At 39.0% G+C, this 19,375-nt stretch overlaps 1 protein-coding gene across 5 annotated transcripts in view; it reads right to left on the bottom strand.

Annotated features, from left to right (window-relative positions):
• Window positions 1-10,093: 10,093 nt before the first annotated feature.
• The window catches only part of Xpo1 (exportin 1), a 60,454-nt gene continuing 51,172 nt past the window's right edge, over window positions 10,094-19,375 (bottom strand). For 4 of the 5 annotated variants that reach the window (XM_023720830.1, XM_023720829.1, XM_023720832.1 and 1 more), the window contains 6 exons: window positions 17,134-17,328; window positions 15,296-15,464; window positions 13,245-13,379; window positions 12,998-13,157; window positions 12,724-12,820; window positions 10,097-11,010 (listed from right to left, as the gene is read on the bottom strand). In XM_023720830.1, coding sequence (XP_023576598.1) covers window positions 10,864-11,010; window positions 12,724-12,820; window positions 12,998-13,157; window positions 13,245-13,379; window positions 15,296-15,464; window positions 17,134-17,328 — 903 coding nt within the window. In that variant the 3' untranslated portion in view covers window positions 10,097-10,863. Of the gene's footprint in view, window positions 11,011-12,723; window positions 12,821-12,997; window positions 13,158-13,244; window positions 13,380-15,295; window positions 15,465-17,133; window positions 17,329-19,375 lie in introns of all 5 variants that reach the window. The other variant, XM_004636173.2, reaches the window with a different exon arrangement.

Here is a 19,375-nt window from a genome sequence, read left to right as displayed (position 1 = left end):
CACACACACACACACACACACACACCCTCACAAGACAAAGGAATTGAGGCCCTGCTACAAACATGTTACCAGTAACATGGTACTCTTTTCTATGGGTAATATATGTTATAATGTATTTAACAATTTCTCTAGTTTCTCAAATGTTTATATTTTTCTGTTTGTTTTGGAGACAGTGTTTTGCTATGTACTTCAGGCTAGCTTTGAATTTATTATGTATCCCAGGCCAGCCTTGATCTCATGGTTAGCCTCCTGCTTCAGACTCCTGAGTGCTGGTAGTAAAGATCTGTGCCACTGCACTTGGATGAATACTTCTATAATAAACATCCTTATATATGATTTGGATTTGGTTTTGGTTTTGATTTTGGTTTTAGAGTAATGAAAGGGCTGGAGATGTGGCTCAATGTAAAAGCCCTGAATTTCATTCTTAGTACCAGAAGAAGAAAAAAAGTTTTTTAAATCTTATTACTTTTAATTGCTAAGAAAGACATACTTTCAGGAACAAGTAGTACTTCATAAAGTAGACATTAGCATGATTTTCTGTTGTTTGTTTTGCTTATTTGTGTTGTAGTACAGGCGATTGAACCTAGGGCCTTGTGTATGCTAGCCAAGTACTCTACCACTGAGCTACATCTCCAACCCTGTTTTTATTTTTATTTTTTGCCCTGTTTGTTTTTTATACTGAGAATGAACCAAGAGCCTTTAAACCTTTACACTGAGCTGGTTTTGCTAAATTATTCTTTTGACAGGTTGAGCTGGAATTTATGATCTTTATGCTTCAGCTTCCCAGAGTGCTGAGATTAGAAACAGGAAACATTTTTGTAAGCGTGGTTCAAAACTACAAATTATTCCTATGGATCATGTTGTAAGTTGTTAACATTGGCTGCTTGGAATATACAATTAACTTTTAGAATAAATAGTGCTAATTTTTGTTGTAAAAATGAACTCAGAACTGGGCATGGTGGCACATGCCTGCAATCCTGGGCTCAGTTGAGTCAGGATGTCACCTCAAGTTTGAAACCATCCTGGGCTACATAGTGAGTTCAAAGCCACCCTGAACTTCACAGCAAGACCCTGTCTCAGATAGAGAGATAGATAGATAGATAGATAGATAGATAGATAGATAGATAGATAGATAGATAGAATGAATTTGAAATCAGGTACTTATCATACAATGAAAACAACAAGGGCTGGGGAGATGGCCCAGCTTAAGCATGTGCCTGGCAAGCACAGAGTCCTGAGTTCCATCCCTAATACCACCCAAAAAAAAAAAAAAAGAAGAAGAAGGAAGGAAGGAAGGAAGGGTCTTTGAAACAGTGAAAAGTCCTTTCCCTTGTTCTTCATATGAAAAACAGACCCATCACCATAAAAGACAGTACAGCCATTGACTACTAAATTACAACACAAATAGGGAGAAATAGGGAGTACATTTATGGCAAATGGATTATCCAATGTTTTGGGTTTTTTGTTTTTTGGTGGGTTTTTTTTGAGGGGGGGGCGGTTTGGTGGAACCGGGGATTGAACTAGGGCCCTTGCACTTGCCAGGGAAGCACTTATTCCACTGAGCCATGTCCCTGGCCCCTTCCAATGTTTGTTAACTGGAAGATGAATCTGAATTTTTTTTGTTTTTCTTTTTGAGATAGGGTCTCCCTATGCATATGCAGTTCAGGCTAGCCTTGAACTCGCTTTGAAGCCCAAGCTGGTATCAAACTTAAAATGATTCTCCTGCCTAGGCCTCCTGAATGCTGGGATTACAGATGTGTGCACCATGGCCAGTTGTTTTTTGTTTGTTTTTGTTTTTGGTACTGGGGATTGAACTCAGGACTTTGTGTTTGCCAGGTAGGCACTTATGTGACTGAGCTATCTCTTCAGCCCCCAGCTTTTTGTTTCTTTGTTTTTTGCTTTGGTTTGGTTTTTGGTTTTTGTCTTTTTGAGACAAGGTCTTGATATGCAGTACAGGTCTTCCTACCTCATTTTCTCGAGTAGTAGAATTACAGGCGTGAGCCACCATGCCTGGCTTTGAGGGTATTTTGTTTTTTGTTTTTGTATTTTAGTACAGGGTCTACAGAGTCTATAGGTCTTACTATGTAGATCCGACTCGTAGTGATCCGCCTTTGTTCAGCCTCCCAAGAGCGGGGATTACAGGCATGTACCACAACGCCCAGTCTCTTTGTTTTTTAGGAAAGGTTTATTTTTACTTTCTGCTTTTTTGTACTATATTCACAGCTTCCATCTTGCTAGGTAAGCATTCTACCACTGAGCCAAATCCCCAGCCCCCAGCTTTTTTTTTTTTTTTTTTTTTTTTTTTGAGACAAGGTTTCATTGTGTTATTTAGGCTGACTTCCAACTCATAGCAATCCTCCTGCCTCAATTTCTGAAATGTTGGGATTATCATTCTTTCTGAGAATATTTGGAAAATTAAATTTTTCTCAATCCTACATAATTATCTTTGAGTTAAAAATGTAAAAAATAGCCCAGTGGTAGGGGCCAGGGAGATGGCTCAGTAGAATAAGCGCTTCCCTGGCAAGCGCAAGAGTCGGTTCTGCCAAAAAAAAAAGAATAACCCAGTAGTTTGATCCCCAGTACCACATACCCCGCTGCCCTGCCACCAAGACTGGGTGTGGTGGCACACCTGTAATCCCAGCACTGGGGATGCTGAAAACAGAAGGATCATTATGAGTCCAAGCTGCGTAGTGAGACCCTGTATTTTCCTCAACACATGTGCAAAGGAATAGCATATATACCTAGAAAGCAAATTGCTGAGGGTATATACACCTTTGACTACTGCAGACATTGCTGAATTGCTCTCCAAAGTGGATATACCAGTTTATACACTCAGCAGCAAGCATGAGATTTCCTATTTTTCTTTTCTTTTTTTTTTTTTTTTTTTTTTTTTTTTTTTTTTTTTTTTTTTTGAGACAAGATCTGGCTATGTATTCCAAGACAGCCTTGAACTTGCACTCATGCTTCTGCCTCATCCTCCGGAGTGCTGCAAGTCATGTACCACCAACCTTAGCCTAAGATTTCCTATTTATTCACATCCTTGCCAAATGTGGTAGAGCTTAGCATACTGTTTTAGTCCTTGTGTGAAATACCCATTGTATTAAATTGCACTTACAAGATATCTGCTGAACTTGAGGGGAAAAAACCAAAAAATTCCCCATGATACCAGAGATTGAATCCAGCACTTTGCACATGCTAGACAGATGATCTACCAATGAGTACATCCTCAAAATTTTTACTATTTTGGGACAAGATCTTGCTGAATTGCCCTGGCTAGCCTGGAATTTGAAGTCTTTCTGCTCAGCCTGCTGAGTATACTACACCATTACATCTAGTTTAGCACATTTGCTTCTCTTTGAAAAAAAAAAAAAGGTCTCAGCCCAGTGTAGTGGCTCATGTCTATAATCCCTCAGGAGGCAGAGGCAGAAGGATCATTGCCAGTTTTTGTTTGTTTGTTTTTTGTGGTACCAGGAATTGAATTCAGGACCCTGCACTTGCCAAGCAAGTGCTTATTCTAATGAGCTATCTCCCTGGCCCTTCATTGCCAGTTTGAGACCAGCCTTGGTTACAAAGTGAGCGTAAGGGCAGGCTGAACTGCATAATGAGACCGTGTCTCAAAAAGACAAAAAAAAAAAAAAAAAAAAAGTCTTGCTGTATAACATCTAAGCTGAACCTGAACTCCCTCCTCCTTTGTCCCCCTGAATGCTGGGATTCCAGGCAGGTACCACTACACCCAGATGCTTCACCATATCTTTTTGTTTGTTTTAAGATAATTAAACCTTTTTTGGCAATCAGTATTAAATCAAAACCTTAGTACTTTAATTCTTGGTACACTGACTCAGTTTTATATTTTAAATAAAATGTATTCTTGGGGCCGGGGAGATGGCTCAGTAGAATAAGTGCTTCCCTGGCAAGCACAAGGGCCTGAGTTCAATCCCTGGTTCCACCAAAAAATTAAAATAAATTTTAAAAAATGTATTCTTATAAACTTTGGTGGGAAATGAGGTGGTATGTTGATGGCCAAATGTTTGTCAGATGGCTGTACCCTCTTAATACTCAAGATTAAAAAAAAAATAAAAATAGACTCAAGATATTGTGTAAAGACAATAAAACTTTTACTTTTCCTTCCTAGACCTAGCCAAAACCACATATAAAACATTCAGTTATTAGAGACTAAAGCACTAAGAATTCAAGTTTTATGTTTCAAATTTTTCTGCCACCGTTACAGTGCATAACAGCTTTCATAACAGTTTTGAAGGGGCTGGGGAGATGGCTCAGTAAAATAAGCACTTCCCTGGCAAGCACAAGGGCCTGAGTTCAATCCCCAGTTCCTCAAAAAATAAGTTGAAGACTGGGGTTCTTCCAAAAATCCACATTTTTAGGGGCCCAGGGATATAGCTCAGCAGCATAAGCACCTGCTTGGCAAGCACAAGGTCCTGAGTTAGATCCCTGGTAGCACCAAAAAAAAAAAAAAAAAAAAAAAAAACATTTTTAAAAGATGTAACATCATACATTCTGATAGAATTCAGTCTGACATCAAAGCACTGTTAGACCATTGCATTTGTGCTCCATTTAAGTGCTTATACATCCCTGTCCACTTGCATTGGGCTGCATTATACCCACCTAAAAATTATGACAAGAATATGGGATCTGAACTTCTGGATTTTCATCCTCAGTACCATCATTCCTTAATATCATTACCATGGGCAAAGTGAAAAACTGTAACTGCTTTTATGAATTAAATATATTTGCTTTATTGATTCAAAGTAATGTCTCATTAAGTCACCAAGTTGCCCAAGCTGGGCTCAAACCTTCAGTTTTGCCTCTGTCTCAGAGTACTCAAATTACAAACATGTACTAACACGTCCAGCTTTTGCCTTTTTAAAAATATTTTATGTGGTACAGGGTCTCACAACTCGGCTCGGACTCAGTGATCCTCCTGTTTCAGCCTCCCCAGTACTGGGATTAAAGGCATGTGCCACCATGCTTGGTCTCAGTGGCCTACTTGGTGGGTCTAGAGATGAGGACAGTACACAGCATGTGGTTCTGGGGATTGATCCCTGGTCCCTGTGCTTGCCTAAACAGGCGCTTGGCCTGCTGAGCCATCTCACGGGCTCTTTTGCCTTTTTCATAAAGAAAAACTTATCTGTTCAAAATAGTGTTCCTTGCTTTGCCCAACATCTGCCATCAGTTCTGGAATAGGTGACACCTTTTCACACTCCACAATTCGTACATTTGTAATAGCACTTGGTGCTTTAATATTTTTCTGTCTCCAACAAAAGATAGGACACTAGTTTACTCACTGTTACAACTCCATCAGTAGGATCTAGTACATTAGCATGCCCTGAACATTTACCCATCTAACATTTGAACTTTACCCCTTTAGGAATCCCACTCATACGTCAGCCTACAAACTATCAGACTCAACCCTCTTTTGGTTTACAGGGTGTGACAACTTGTAATAAATTAGAGTTCTTTTTGCTTGTGGGGGGGCAGGAGCACAGTACTGGCAGTGCACCTCAGGATCTCATGAATCCTAGGGACACTCTACCACTGAGCTAATGATCAACTTTTTTTTGTAATGACTCAAGGTTTAAAACTCTTGGAAGGGCCAGGGAGATAGCTCAGTGGAATAAGCACTTGCCAGGCAAGCGAAAGGACCTGAGTTCAATCCCTGGTTCTGAAAAAAATAAAATAAAATAATAAGTAAAAATAAAACTTGGAAGCTCATTGTGTTTCACATAGTGCTTCATGGCAGAGAAGATAAAATGTATCCAAGGTTAATCTGAGCATATTTACTTTTGCTAGGCAGGCGCTTATTCTACTGAGCTATTAACCCAGCCCCCCCTTACTTTTGAAAAACAGAAATGGTGTGCAGAAGTCCTTAGTTTCTATCCTCAGCTATCCCCTAACAGTGAAACACAACAAATTTAATTTAGGTAATATAACAAATATAATTCGTGAATATAATTCTCTACTTTATACTGCTTTGTCTTCATATAATTAAAGTGTTTTAGATTTACATTAAGAGCTTAGATTTCAGAGTTAAAAGTGGTTTGGCAGAACCAGGGATTGAACTCAGGCCCTTGCGCTTGCCAGGGAAGCACTTACTCCACTGAGCCATCTTATATGGCCCAGTTAAAAGTTCTGAAAGCAATTTTTTCTTTTTTACCCGAGGTATCCAAGTAGATGTCAGGGACAAACCACAGTACAGTTCAGCACAAGCACTGATGAGGATATAGCTCAGTGGCAGTGTCTGGCAAATGAAAAGTCTGGGGTCTTTGGCCAGGGAAATGGCTCAGTAGAATAAGCGCTTGCTTGGCAAGCGAAAGGGCCTGAGTTCAATCTGGTTCTATCAAAGTAAGAAAAAAAGTCTGGGGTCTTTTCCCGGTACCAAAACCAAAAAAAAGTGTAGTATTATGAAGGGCAAAGGATCTCAAACAAAGACTACCGTGTTAGTCACTTGCCTTAGCCTCCCAAGTGCTGGGCATGCGCCACCCCAGGTCTCAATTTTTCACAATGTAGGGCTTTTATTTTTTCAGAACCATATGGGCAGTTGGACCCAGAACCCTCCCACTGAGCTACTGTCAACCTATTTATGCCACCCTTCCTGGCTGAGTTCCTTATGTTTTATAATTTAGAGCTCATAGTTCTGGCATTTTTATAAACTTTTTTTCATAATGGCATGCCATCAGATTGTTCCCCAGTGAATTCAACTTATCAGCTCTCTTGCAGTAATAACCACTACCCCCTCCATTAAACCAATTCTTCAGTATTCATTTGTGTGGAGTGTTGGTGACCATCACCAGGGCCTCAGCCACACTGGTTAAGCATTCTGCTGCTATGCTATACTGCCAGCCCCAATTTGGTAAATTTTCACACTCCATTCTTGGCACTAGCCTGAAACTGTGGCACTGTAGTTCAGCCTACAGTTGTACATTAGATGAAAAATGGAAGGGTAGCCTGTCAGGATGCAACCACTTAAGTATTGCTTTGCCTAAGTCCTAAAATCATTTGATGTATTATTTCATGAGTCACACAAAAGGAAAATACCAACTGACAGCATCTTCTACAGTCCTAAGAATCAATTAAATTTGCTAGAACCATCTGTTTTGAGACAGGGTCTTACTATACTGTGTTGCTGTAAGAATTTCTGCCTTGACCTCCCAAACTGACAATACAGGTACACACCACTCCTGCCAACCTTTCTGAAATTTTATGGACTGGCTCATACTTATTCCTCCTAATTGTATTGCTTAGGATTTGGCCAAAGTCTGTGTGTAAGTTAAGAGTTATTTTTCTTCTCATCAACAACTTTGTTGACAGTAAACAAACAGGAATTGCATTGAATATGACAGTGCACACCTCTGATCCCAGTACTCACACTAAGGGAAGACTATCTTTTGAGTTCAAGGCCTGGCTGAATTACATAGCAAGACTCTCTCAAAAACAAAACAAATACAAATTATGGCAGGTGGGTCTCTAGCCTCAGGCCAGCCCACACTACATAGAGACCCTGTCTCAAGAAAAAATTTTTAACAGGGATGGGGAGATAGCTCAGTAGAATAAGCACTTGCCTGGCAAGTGCAAGGGTCTGAGTTCAATCCCCAGTTCCACCAAAAAAAAAAAAAAAAAAACCCTTTTAAGTTACATCTCACTGCACAAAACCAGCAATGACCAAGGTTATACCTGGACAGACTAGGGTCATAAGTCATGGGTCACCAGCAACTTAGATGTAATAGGGACTCCAATTTCAGGGAGAAAAAAATTTAAGAAATGTAAACACAGAGGCTAGTTGGTATAATGGATTGCAAAGACTTAAATATTAGTTTCTACCAACCTAGGATGTAGGTTTGTGATCCCACCTTTGTTTAAATGACTTGCCTAAGATTTCCCATCTAATGAGCAACTACACCCAAGATTAAGGCCTACTTAGTAGAGAATCCTGGTTCTGCACAACCCGTAACAAGCCCTTGGGCCGGGGAGATGGCTCAGTAGAGTAAGTGCTTCCCTGGCAAGAGCAAGGGCCTCAGTTCAATCCCGTTAGGCCAAAAACAAAACAAAACAAAACTGAAGGCCTGCCTTGAGAGTAACTAAACATATTAAAAAATGACCCAATTATTATCCATGTTTTCCAGGAATATACCTTGCGGTTTACTCAAATATGGTTAGCTTTCAGCTAACCTTAGGTTGGCAATCACTTTTTTGATTATGGCTCAGTCTTATTCAGCCCAGCAAACCTTCATGAGGGGGATAAAATAATGCAGTATGATCATTTATCAACTAACTGCCTTTATCATTTTAACTGTTGGAAAAAGGTTTGTGGCTGTAATGTCCATTTTCCTTGGGGCGGGGGATGTAGCTCCAAATAGTATACTTAACCCACACAAGGCCCCAGGTTGGCTCTCCAGCATTTCAAGAGAAGTTTTTGGTTCTGGTTAAGTCCCCAGTTACCAATCATTTATAATTCTATTACTCTGGAATTAAAACTAAAGGTTGGTCTCATAATCTGCAGCTCCCAAAGTCCAGGAGGTATTAAAGTGAAGATAGCTATTTTTGGTTAACAAAATACAGCCTGGTAACCACAGGACTCTGGAAAGACAAGGCACCTGGTTTAATTTGAGCCCTGCCTCCAACAACTAATTTCTAATCCCCAAAAGAAAAATGCCCTTAGATTGGAATACTCCAGAGGTTGAAGCAGAGGAAGAGCTCAAAATCAGCCCATACAAACATGAAACACTAGGGCCCGTGAGATAGCTCAGTGGACTAAGCATCTGCTTTGGCAAACACCAGGGTTGATTCCCAATCCCACATGCCAAAATACCCTGGCCCCAGGGCATGCTGAGCATGGGAACAAGTCTGGGCATGGTTGTGCACACCTGTCATGCCAGCACCAGGGAGGCTAAAAACAGATCACTACAAGTCTGAGCTGCATAGTGAGACCATATACCAAATATATACATTTTTTTATAAAGTGAAGCCTGGTCTCAGTTTTTTGTTTTTTTTTTTTTTAAAAAACTTAATAAAAATTCTGAGGTGCTGGTGAGATGGCTCAGTGGTCTAAAAGCACCTACTTAGAACAAGCTTAGCAAAGCACAGGGACCGCAGTTCGATCCCCCAGCACCACATGCCAGCCAGCCCCACCCCCTGGTGGGCTGAGCTGGCCACACACACACACACACACACACACACACACACACACACACAAATAAAAATAAAAAATAAAATAAAAGATAAAAATTCTGAGTCTTACTATGTAGCCTAGACTGGCCATGAACTGGTAGTGACACTCCAGAGTACAAAAGTGACATTTTTATTTTGCTGGCATAGGATCTCTCTTATGGAATCTAGAACTCACAGTGATCTAAGGCTGGCCTCAAAGGAGGCCTTAGCTGAGTGCTAGCACTATACAGGCATGCATCCCCATCCTCACATGGCTAGGGTTACATTTCTCTACACAGTCTCTACAATTCAGTTCTCTCTACAGTTATCCAATCAGGAATAACTTAAGGGCTGGTGAGATAGCTCAGTGGTCTAAAAGCACCTACTTAGAAAAAGCTTAAAGCACAGGGACCGAGGTTCAATCCCCAGCACCGCATGCCAGCCAGCCCCGCCCCCTGGTGGGCTGAGCTGGCCACACACACACACACAAATAATAAATAAAAATAAATAAATTTAAAAAAAACAGGAATAATTTTAGCATTTCCATCTTTTACCATTCTAAAGTTAACCTGTAATTTGTTCCACATAGATCTTAATCATAGTATAGATAGTGTTCCCTGACCCCAAATAAAAGTAAAATCAGTGAAAACATCAAGAAATATTTCTAGGGAACAGAATGTATTTTAAGAACATGGCCACTTTACTCCCAGCATTGGGTAGGGTGAAGTAGGAGTATGACTGCAACAGAAGATATTTTAACATGGCCAACTTATAGCCTTGACTAATAATCTTAGGACTTACAGGAATAATTCTGAACCAATACAAGAAAAGTAATGTAAACCAAGTTTATTTTGCTTTTTAAGTAGTGTTCTTAAAGCACTACAGCTTGGTAAACAATGTAAATTAGTATAAGTCATCTCAAAAGCCAGTTTTGTTTTTTTAATGAGTTGTTAAAAAGATGCAGCCTATTCTAACAGGATAAATATTTTTAACCATTTCACTTTGAGTTAATGAAGGCTCACAAATGAGCAACACTCCTCATTGAGGAAAACAAAAAGCTGTTGTCGACAAGCGACAGCACACACACACAAAAACAAAAAGAACTGTGTAAAAATAACTGTGTTCCCATATTTTTGAAGTCGCTTTACAATGGGATGATATGCACATGATCTTGCTGCAAACTTCCATACAGACTTGTAATAATACATATAGTCTAGACATTCAGTCCAAGAGGTGCTAACTTCAGACAGTGCAGCACTCTACTCCTCTTAACGCAATTTGTTTTACTCATTACCTTTTCTTTTAGACTGAAATACAGACTAGAAAGAAAATGCTCCCTAATTAAAATTGGTATTGTTTACAAGAAATTTGTAGCTTTGCATTACAATTTACAACTATATGTTCAAATCGAATTTGCCTCCTCCCCCCAACCCTGCCACAAAATGGGCATGAAGTAAAATTTTTAAAAATGCCTTAATTTTCAACTTCATGCAAACTAAATAAAGATGACCAAAACAAAAACTTAAACAATGGAAGGGTATTTCACAGAAAATTTCTTATACAAAAAACACGTAAGAAAAAGGGCCACTAGGTGACATTTTAATTTACAAATTGGCATCATTTTGGTCGACAAATCTCAGATGCTGTTTTCTGCTGTCAACAAAAGTTGTAGAGAAAAACCAGCCAGCATGACTTCAGATTTTAATCACACATTTCTTCTGGAATTTCATGTGGATTAAGGATGCCAGGGACAGACATTTGAAGTTTATGTTTCTCTTCTTGAGCCTGTCGAAGGGCTGTTTCTCTTTCTTCCAAAAACAAGTCAGATGTGTCTTCACCTGCAAACTCCTGTGAAAGAAAAGTCAATATAAAAACTCCAATCTTACTTAAGTGTAGATAAGTATTTTGCCACTTAGAGAATCGAGCATATGCATTAATCCATTACAAAAAATTATGCTAAACACACAATATTATGTAGCTTAAAAATTTAAAGGTGTACCAGGTATGGTGGGTGCATTCCTGTAATCGCAAGCACTCAGAAGGCTGAGCCAAGATTACTGTAAATGCCAGGCTATCCTGAGCTACACGGTGACTTCAAGACCAGCTGGAAATATGTAAGGATGCCCTATCCTAAAAACAAACTTTATAGGTGTGTGGCAAAAAAGTTTTAAGGGTTATGGTGATTCTACTTACTAACATTCACATGCAAGAATTCAAAGAAAGCGCTTTCTCCAAAAACTTATTAAAACAAGTACTTATTAAAACAAGTTTATCTGTACTGTCATTATCTTTATAGCAAGACTCCAAAGGTCATTTTCACATTCTTCTTTGCATTCTGGTTATGAAAAAACAGTATTTTCATAGTAATAAAACTGAGCCAGCATGGTGACACTTGTATTGCCAAGTACTTGGGTAGATAAACAAAGGAGGATATCCTCAGTCCCAGAGTTCAAAGCCAGCCTGGGCAACATTAAGTAGTTGGCAAAAATCTGAGTATCTTATGATTTCAATTCTTTAAATAGTCATGGATAAGAGAACTGTTTAGGTCTTTTACAGTCTTTGTAAATGTAAAACAACATGATACAAGGTGAGTGAGCATAGTGGTACATAGCTGTAATACCAAGCTAACAAGGAAACAAAGGTAGGAGGATAACGTTTATGAACATCCTAGGGAACTTAGTGAGATCCTGTGCAAAAATTTATAAAATCTGAAGTAGCTGGAAATATATAGAGTCCAGTGGCTGAGCTGCTTTTGATCACCCACAGAATGGAACAAGTGCTAGAGTATTTGAACTACATAATGGGAGGAGTGGGGGGTACAGTGGTAGTTGGCATTTGTGTACTCTTCCGCTTTTGGGACTGAGGCTGCTTGCTACCTTGAACCCATGAACCTACCTAGGCAACATAAGAGTGACTGTCTCAAAAAACAAACACAATAAAAATCCTTAGGCAACCAGGAAGATGGCTCAGTAGAATAAACGCTTGCCTGGAAAGCACAAGGGCCTGAGTTCAATCCCTAGTTCTGCCCGCCCCCCAAAAAATCCTTCCTCAAAAATTCAACTGTACAACAAGACCCTGTCTCAAAAAGACGACAAAAATGGGGGGGGGGGATTTTTTTTTTTACTAACAATAGGCACCCTATAAATTCATGGTTCACTCATCAAAATGAGTACAAAATTCTTAATAGGAAATCTGCCAGAATTAATAATCATATTGTGATACGCACTGAAACAATAGAGAATAAATTTCATTTATAGAATTTCTAGAAAACATTCTAGCGGGGTGTGGTGGCACTTGCCTGTAAATTCCAGCAATTGGGAGATTGCTGTGAGATTGGTGTTAGCCTATACCATCTAGCAAGATTCCATCTCAAAAACAAGAAACAAAAAATTCCAAACCTATACTCCTCCTGGGATTTAGCTTTTCATTTTATGTTTCAGATTCTGATTAATAAGACTATACATTATTTTATGAAAACTCCCATTTACACAGTACAATGATTCTCTAAGAATGATTACACTTAACCTCAGAATTTTTAGTATCAGCCCCCCTCCAAAATACCTTTATTTGTACTAAGAAATCCCTTAGATGTTCTTTGAATGCAGGAATATCCTGATTTAAGCTGAAAAGCCCTGTCACAAAGAGCTTTACTTGAGCACTGCAAATTAAAACACAATTGATTATTTTTAAAAAATGAACATTAACCTGAGAATTTCTAAAGAGTTTTTAATCCCCAGCACCCTTTTCAAATTTAAATATGTTTAACTGCCTGAACTACATAGTTGAGACTGTCTCAAAAAGAACCCCCCGAAAAAAAGTATTAAAAGTCATTTACTCTTGTAGATGAGGGAATGCAGACTTAAGGAGATTAGCCACATATTCCTGAATAAACATCTGATTATTAACTGGACTTCCAGGGTTTAATGGTGTACTTATTTTTCCTTCTTCAACCAAGTTAAACATATATGCAAGAATTGATGCATGCATTGTTAATCCTGTTGATATAAAGAAGATAGTTAACTCTAAAATGGAATCTAACAACTCAAAACATTTCCAGCGTTTTAATAGTCCTAAATTCTTACCAGCTGTATGAGAGGTGTCTGTCACAACAGAGAAGATATGCTGGAGGATATCACAAAAGTAAGTCTGATAGAAACTCTGAGCTGCAGCTTCTTCTTGTGCAACATTTTGTAAGAGTGTAAAAAGGATCTGTAAGCCTAAAAAGATGATATGAAATCATTACAGACTGGTTTTTTTTCCTAATATTTCAGCTAATAGTTCATCAGCTTTTAATGATTAATTAGTTGCCAAAATTAATCGTGACATAGTGAGGTACAACTACAACCAACGCTAGCTTACTACACTATGGCTTTTAAGATCTTCCCATTTCTAAAACTCCAAGTCTAATAGTATTGTATTCCATAATTATTTTTTACTTTTTAACTTTACATGTTTGGTATAGGATCTCACTACACAGCTCAGACTCATAGTGATTTTCCTGTTCCAGCTTCCATAGAGCTGAGATTACAGAGTGTGTGCCACCATACTTGGTTGTTTTTGGCCGCTCTGTGCACATGGGGCAGGGCCGTCAGAGAATACAGTACCTAGAATGGAACCCAGGTCCTTGAGTTCTTGAGCTTTGCCTAGGCAGCTAGGGGCTTAGGCCTCAAAGCGATCTCCATGGTTATTATTTCAGGGAGATGGGGGGGGGGGGACAATTCATCTTGGCAGAATGTATTTTTATTGTCTCTAACTGACCCATACAATGGCAGAAAAAAAGCATATGGGGGTAAAAGGGGGAAAAAAAAAAACATTGGTAAGAATAGACTTGCTGGGGCTGGGGAGATGGCTCAGTAGGATAAGCGCTTGACTGGTAAACTCAAGGACCTGAGTTCAATCCCCGGTTCCGCCCAAAAAAAAAAAAAAAAAAGAAGAATAGACTTGCCACACTATCCAGGGGACTCAAACTTAAGATCCTCCTGCCTCAGACTCCCAGAGTGTCAAGACTGTAGGTGTATGCAAACACCTGGCTTGAACTACTCTTGTTTTTTTCGGTTTTGGTGTATGTATGTATGGTTTTTTTTTTTTTTTTTTTTTCGGTACCAGGGATTGTACTGGGGGAGAGGGTGGAGATTGAACTCAGCACCTTCAAGCGCTTACTCTACTGAGCTATCTCCCCAGCCCCTTGAACTACTCTTGTAATGATACTTCCTTAGTTTGAATTTCAGGAGCTTCTTGGCATAACTCATTTTGCCTGGGAACTTCCTTTAGAATGGGTGGCTTAACTACTTTTAGACATTTCAATATATATTTCACACAAATAGAACTAAGACAAATACAGTGGTAACTTATTTACAAATGAATATACAACTTTTTATGTGTAGTAATCCATCCTTATCAAAGGTCCCCCAGTGGGAACTTTAAAGATAATACTGGGCTGGGGAGATAGCTTGGCAGTCTAAGAGCCTGCCTGGCAAGCTCCAGAGCCTGGGGTTTGATCCCCGGTACTGCATGTTGTGCTGGCCCTGGATCCACAAGCGCACCATGCTGGCCCCAAAACTGGGTGTGGTGGTGCACACCTGTAATCCCAGTGCTGGGGAGGCTGACACAAGAGGATCATTATGAGTCCGAACTGTGTAGCGAGACCCTGTACCAAATAAAAGATTAAAAAATAAAATTAAAAGATAATACTGAACTCATCACAAGGTTTTTACCTATATATAAAGCTATAATAACTTTACCTACGAACTATACAGTAAGAGATTGTTAACATTAGGAGCTATTTTCGTTTCTTTGGTACACTTGGAAAATAAATGAGGATCCCCACCCAAAACTATCAAAAAAAAAAAAGATTATTATCTATCAATAATAAATGTAGATGCAATCACTATTCTCTTATTAAGTAAAATGAGGGTTACTAGAAGACAACCATTGCAATAAGATGTCCCGAGCAGGGCACAATAGAATTTCATCATGTTATGCAGAACACTAAACAATTTAAAATCAAACTTTCCACTTAATATTTTAGGAATCTGATTGGCAACTCAAACCTCTGAAAATGAAATGGATAGAATTTTAGTGTATTGGCTACAAACCCAACACAGTGGAATAATGAACAGAAAAACATATTTACCTGTGTCTGCAACATTTCTCATAGTATGTTTGAATGCCCAAATAATGGAATCTAAAACAAGTTTAAATTGTGCAGGTGGGATAGCTAGGAATGCTGGGAAACAATGAGAATTGACAGCCTGAAGTAGTAAGAAAAAGTTTGTTCTGTGTTCAGGATATTCTTCAAAATCCTAAAAACCAAACAAAACAATTCTGTATTTAAGAATGAAAGCAAAAAGGAGCAAGCATATTGGTCTGAAACTGTGAATATATTCCCCAAAATTGTACCAGTCCCAAATGGCAAGTATTTCTAAAATATAACTCGCTTTCCATGAAAAAAGAAACTGCCGCCTTACACAAAAATTATCAGAAGGCAGATGCTTTATTAAGAGTATTCATCAAATCCTATATGAAGAACAAAGCATTTTTAGTGGTTGCCACTCGTTATATACTTAGACCACTAAAGCAAATTAGCAATGTTAATAAATTCATAAACTTAAGCATATGAATCTAATCTTTTCTCAAGTGATTTATGTTCTAACTTATAAGCATGTACTACACTCATAACATTAAAAATACAGAGCCTGGGGGCTGGGGAGATGGCTCAGTGGAATAAGCGCTTCCCTGGCAATCGCAAGGGACTGAGTTCAATCCCCAGTTCCGCCAAAAAATAAAAAATAAATACAGAGCCAGGAAGACAGCTCAGTAGAATAATCGCTTCCTTGGACAGCCCAAGGGTCTGAGTTCAATCCCCAGTTCCGCCAAAAAATAAAAAATAAATACAGAGCCAGGAAGACAGCTCAGTAGAATAATCGCTTCCTTGGACAGCCCAAGGGTCTGAGTTCAATCCCCAGTTCTGGGAGATGAGGACGAAGGCGACATAGATGCATTCACTTTAAAATATACCATTTGGGGCCGGGGAGATAGCTCAATAGAATAAGCACTAGCCTAACAAGCACAAGGGTGAATTCAATCCCCGGTTCCGCAAAAAAAAAAAAAAAAAAAAAAAAAACAGACCTCCCTTTACATTTACTTTAACCTAATTTTATGCAAGAATGTCTCAGTCTATTACATTTGGATAAATGCCAAGTATTAATGTTAAAAATATTTTTCCCTTATTTATTTTTGTGGCAGAACCAGGGATTGAACTCAGGCCCTTGCACTTCCCAGACAATCACTTATTCAACTGAGCTGTCTCCCCAGTCCCCCCCCCTTTTTTTTTTTTGCAGTACCGAGGATCGAACTCAGGACCTTGCACTTGCCAAGCAGTGCTTATGTCCTAGCCGTATTATTTTTTTTTTGCAGCAGCCCCTATTTTTTCCCTTAATTGCACCTATAGATAAGGTCTTTCGAAATTATAAGAAATAAAGCCATGCTGTTAAGTTGAGCTGTGGGGGACTCAGGTCAATAATTTCTGACATTGCCAGTTAAACAGAAGACCCAATGCTATTATGGGCTACTGGACTCTTTTAGAATATTTTGCTGAGTTTACACACCTATAATATTCAATAACGGAACTTAGAAAAAATGGGGTATACAGATGAATGTCCATTTTGTATCTGTGTATTCAAAGTGGCTGGGATAGATATATAGTTACATTCTGTTAATGAATAGAATGATTTGTTCTAATGGTGTTTGTAAATAGGATCACAAGTCCGCATCTTATACAGCAATTAACCACTAAGAAGAATATATGCAGTGTATTATTTGTTGAAAAAAAAATTGCAAAAAACCCAAAAATAAATAAATAAATAAGATAAGGTCTTTACTACTAAGCTACATAACCAGTTCTATTTTGATGTCAAGAGGTTGTATATTAAATTTTTATATTTCCCATTACATAACTGAAGTATAACTCACCTTATTTATCATATTCAAGGTGCATTCAAAAACAGCATCAAATATCTGAGGTATTTCAGCTGTTATATGTCCCCCTAACTTGTTCACAATAATGGCCATAGTACTAAGCACTTCTGGTTCTCTAGCAGCTGGGACATTTCTCTGGTAGTCAATGAGAACTGCATCCAACAGAGGAGGAACAAAGTTTTCAGCTACCTGTTGGAAAAAAACTTTTACATTATAATCTAGGAACTTATTATTATAGACAATTAAGACATTCCCTCCAAGTCATAGTGACCCTCTTTTTTTTTTTTTTTAAAGTTTATTTAATATTTATTTGTGTGTGTGTGTGTGTGTGTGTGTGTGTGTGTGTGTGTGGCCAGCTCAGCCCAACAGGGGGCGAGGCTGGCTCGCATGTGGTGCTGGGGGATTGAATGGTGGTCCCTGTGCTTTGCTAAGCTTGTTCTAAGTAGGTGCTTTAGACCACTGAACCATCTCACCAGCCCCCATAGTGACCCTCTTGCTTTAGCTTCTTAAGTGCTGGAATCATAGGCATATGCCACCATCCCTGGCTGTTACTGTCGCTTTTGTTCTTTGCAGTGTTAAGAAATAAAACTAAGGATGCTAGGCAACACTTCTACCACTATATTAAACCACCCAGCTTCTAAAGTGATTTTATCAGAAGAAATAAAAAAATTAAAAGGGAGAAAAGGCCATAGAAGAATAAAATATAGTTCAAATCCATTTGGTAATATAAGATGAATCCTAAAATTAAGTGACTAGTTCATTTTTGGTTTCTGTAGACAGGGTCTTGCTTTTTAGTGCAGACTGGACTCAGACTTGCAGAATTCTCTGCCTCAGCTTCCTGAGATATGGTATTACAGATGTGTGCCACCATGTCCAGCTCTCATCTCAGTATGAAATACAAATTAATAATATCACAATAATTGACAGGAACAGTCATTCAGTTTTAAAATAAATACAAGTGCTTCAAAAACTAGTTTTCCATAGTTCTAAGTAGCAGTCATAGGCAGACAAAGACGGATGGGTGGGCTGACAGGTAGATGGGTAGACGGATGGACAGACGAATAGACAGATAGGTATATTTTGTTCTTTTAAATAGGTACTCGGGCTGAACAGATAGCTCAGTAGAGTTAAGTGCCTGCCTGGAAAGTGCAAGGTGTGGAGCTCAATCCCTGGTCCCTCAAAATAAAAAAACAGGTACTGAGGATTAAACCCAAGATCTCTGCACCTAGCCTGCATCCCTAGTCCCCTTAAGTTTTTCTTTACATTCTTAGCCAGTATCTTCCTGATTGCTAAAATGCTCAGCGTAGGATCAAATTTGAGATTTCAAATTTGAGATCTTGTTGCCTCAGCCTCCCAGAGTGGTACCAAGCTTGGCAGTGTATTAAGATTCAAAGAGCAAGAGTAAAATTTTTTTTAGTCATGTGATCATCTAATTAGCAAACCCATTTCAATATTCAATAGTTAATACTTGGAGCCTGGGAGATGGCTCAGTAGAATAAGCATTTGCCTGGCAAGTGCAAGGAACTGAATTCAATTCCTGGTTCTGCCAAAATAAATAAATAAATCAGTACTTTAATACTTACTACAAGCAAACAGCATTCCAAGCAGCAATGGGATAAGTTTTGGAAATTTCACCAAAGCTTACTTATAGGACTTTGAAAGACATACAATAACATCTAACATAATCCCTATCCAGCTGGAACTCATTTGTTTTCTCCCCCCCCTCCCCCCCTTTGAGACAGGGTCTTGCTGTTATGCAGTTCAGGCTGGCTTGGAACTGTGTGGCTGAACTTGAGACAATCCTACCTGAGTAGCCTCCCAATGGCTGGAACTACATACATGTGCCACCATGACCATCTCAGTTTTTGAAAATGATTTCTCTATGCTATTGTAAATGAGAAAGATCAGCCAGACACTGTAATGTACACCTGCATTCCAGTACTCTAGGAGGTGTAGGCAGGAGGATTTAAAGTCTGAATCCACTCTGGGAAGTTCAACAAATTAGTAATACCCTATCTCAAAATTTTAAAAAGGTTGGAATTATATCTGAGTATAAAGTCCTTGGGTGGGCTGGAGAGATGGCTCAGTGGTCTAAAGCACCTACTTGAAACAAGCTTGGCAAAGCACAGGGACTGCGGTTCAATCCTCCAGCACCACATGCCAGCCAGCCCCGCCCCCTGGTGGGCTGAGCTGGCCACACACACACAATAAATAAATGTAATAAATAAAAATAAAT

The sequence above is a fragment of the Octodon degus genome, unplaced genomic scaffold (genome assembly GCF_000260255.1).
Source record: "Octodon degus isolate 3935 unplaced genomic scaffold, OctDeg1.0 scaffold00078, whole genome shotgun sequence".
In the NCBI taxonomy this organism is placed as follows: Eukaryota; Metazoa; Chordata; class Mammalia; order Rodentia; family Octodontidae; genus Octodon; species Octodon degus.
The sequence above is the reverse complement of the archived record's forward strand: the minus strand, read 5'-3'. Positions and strand labels throughout refer to the sequence as shown.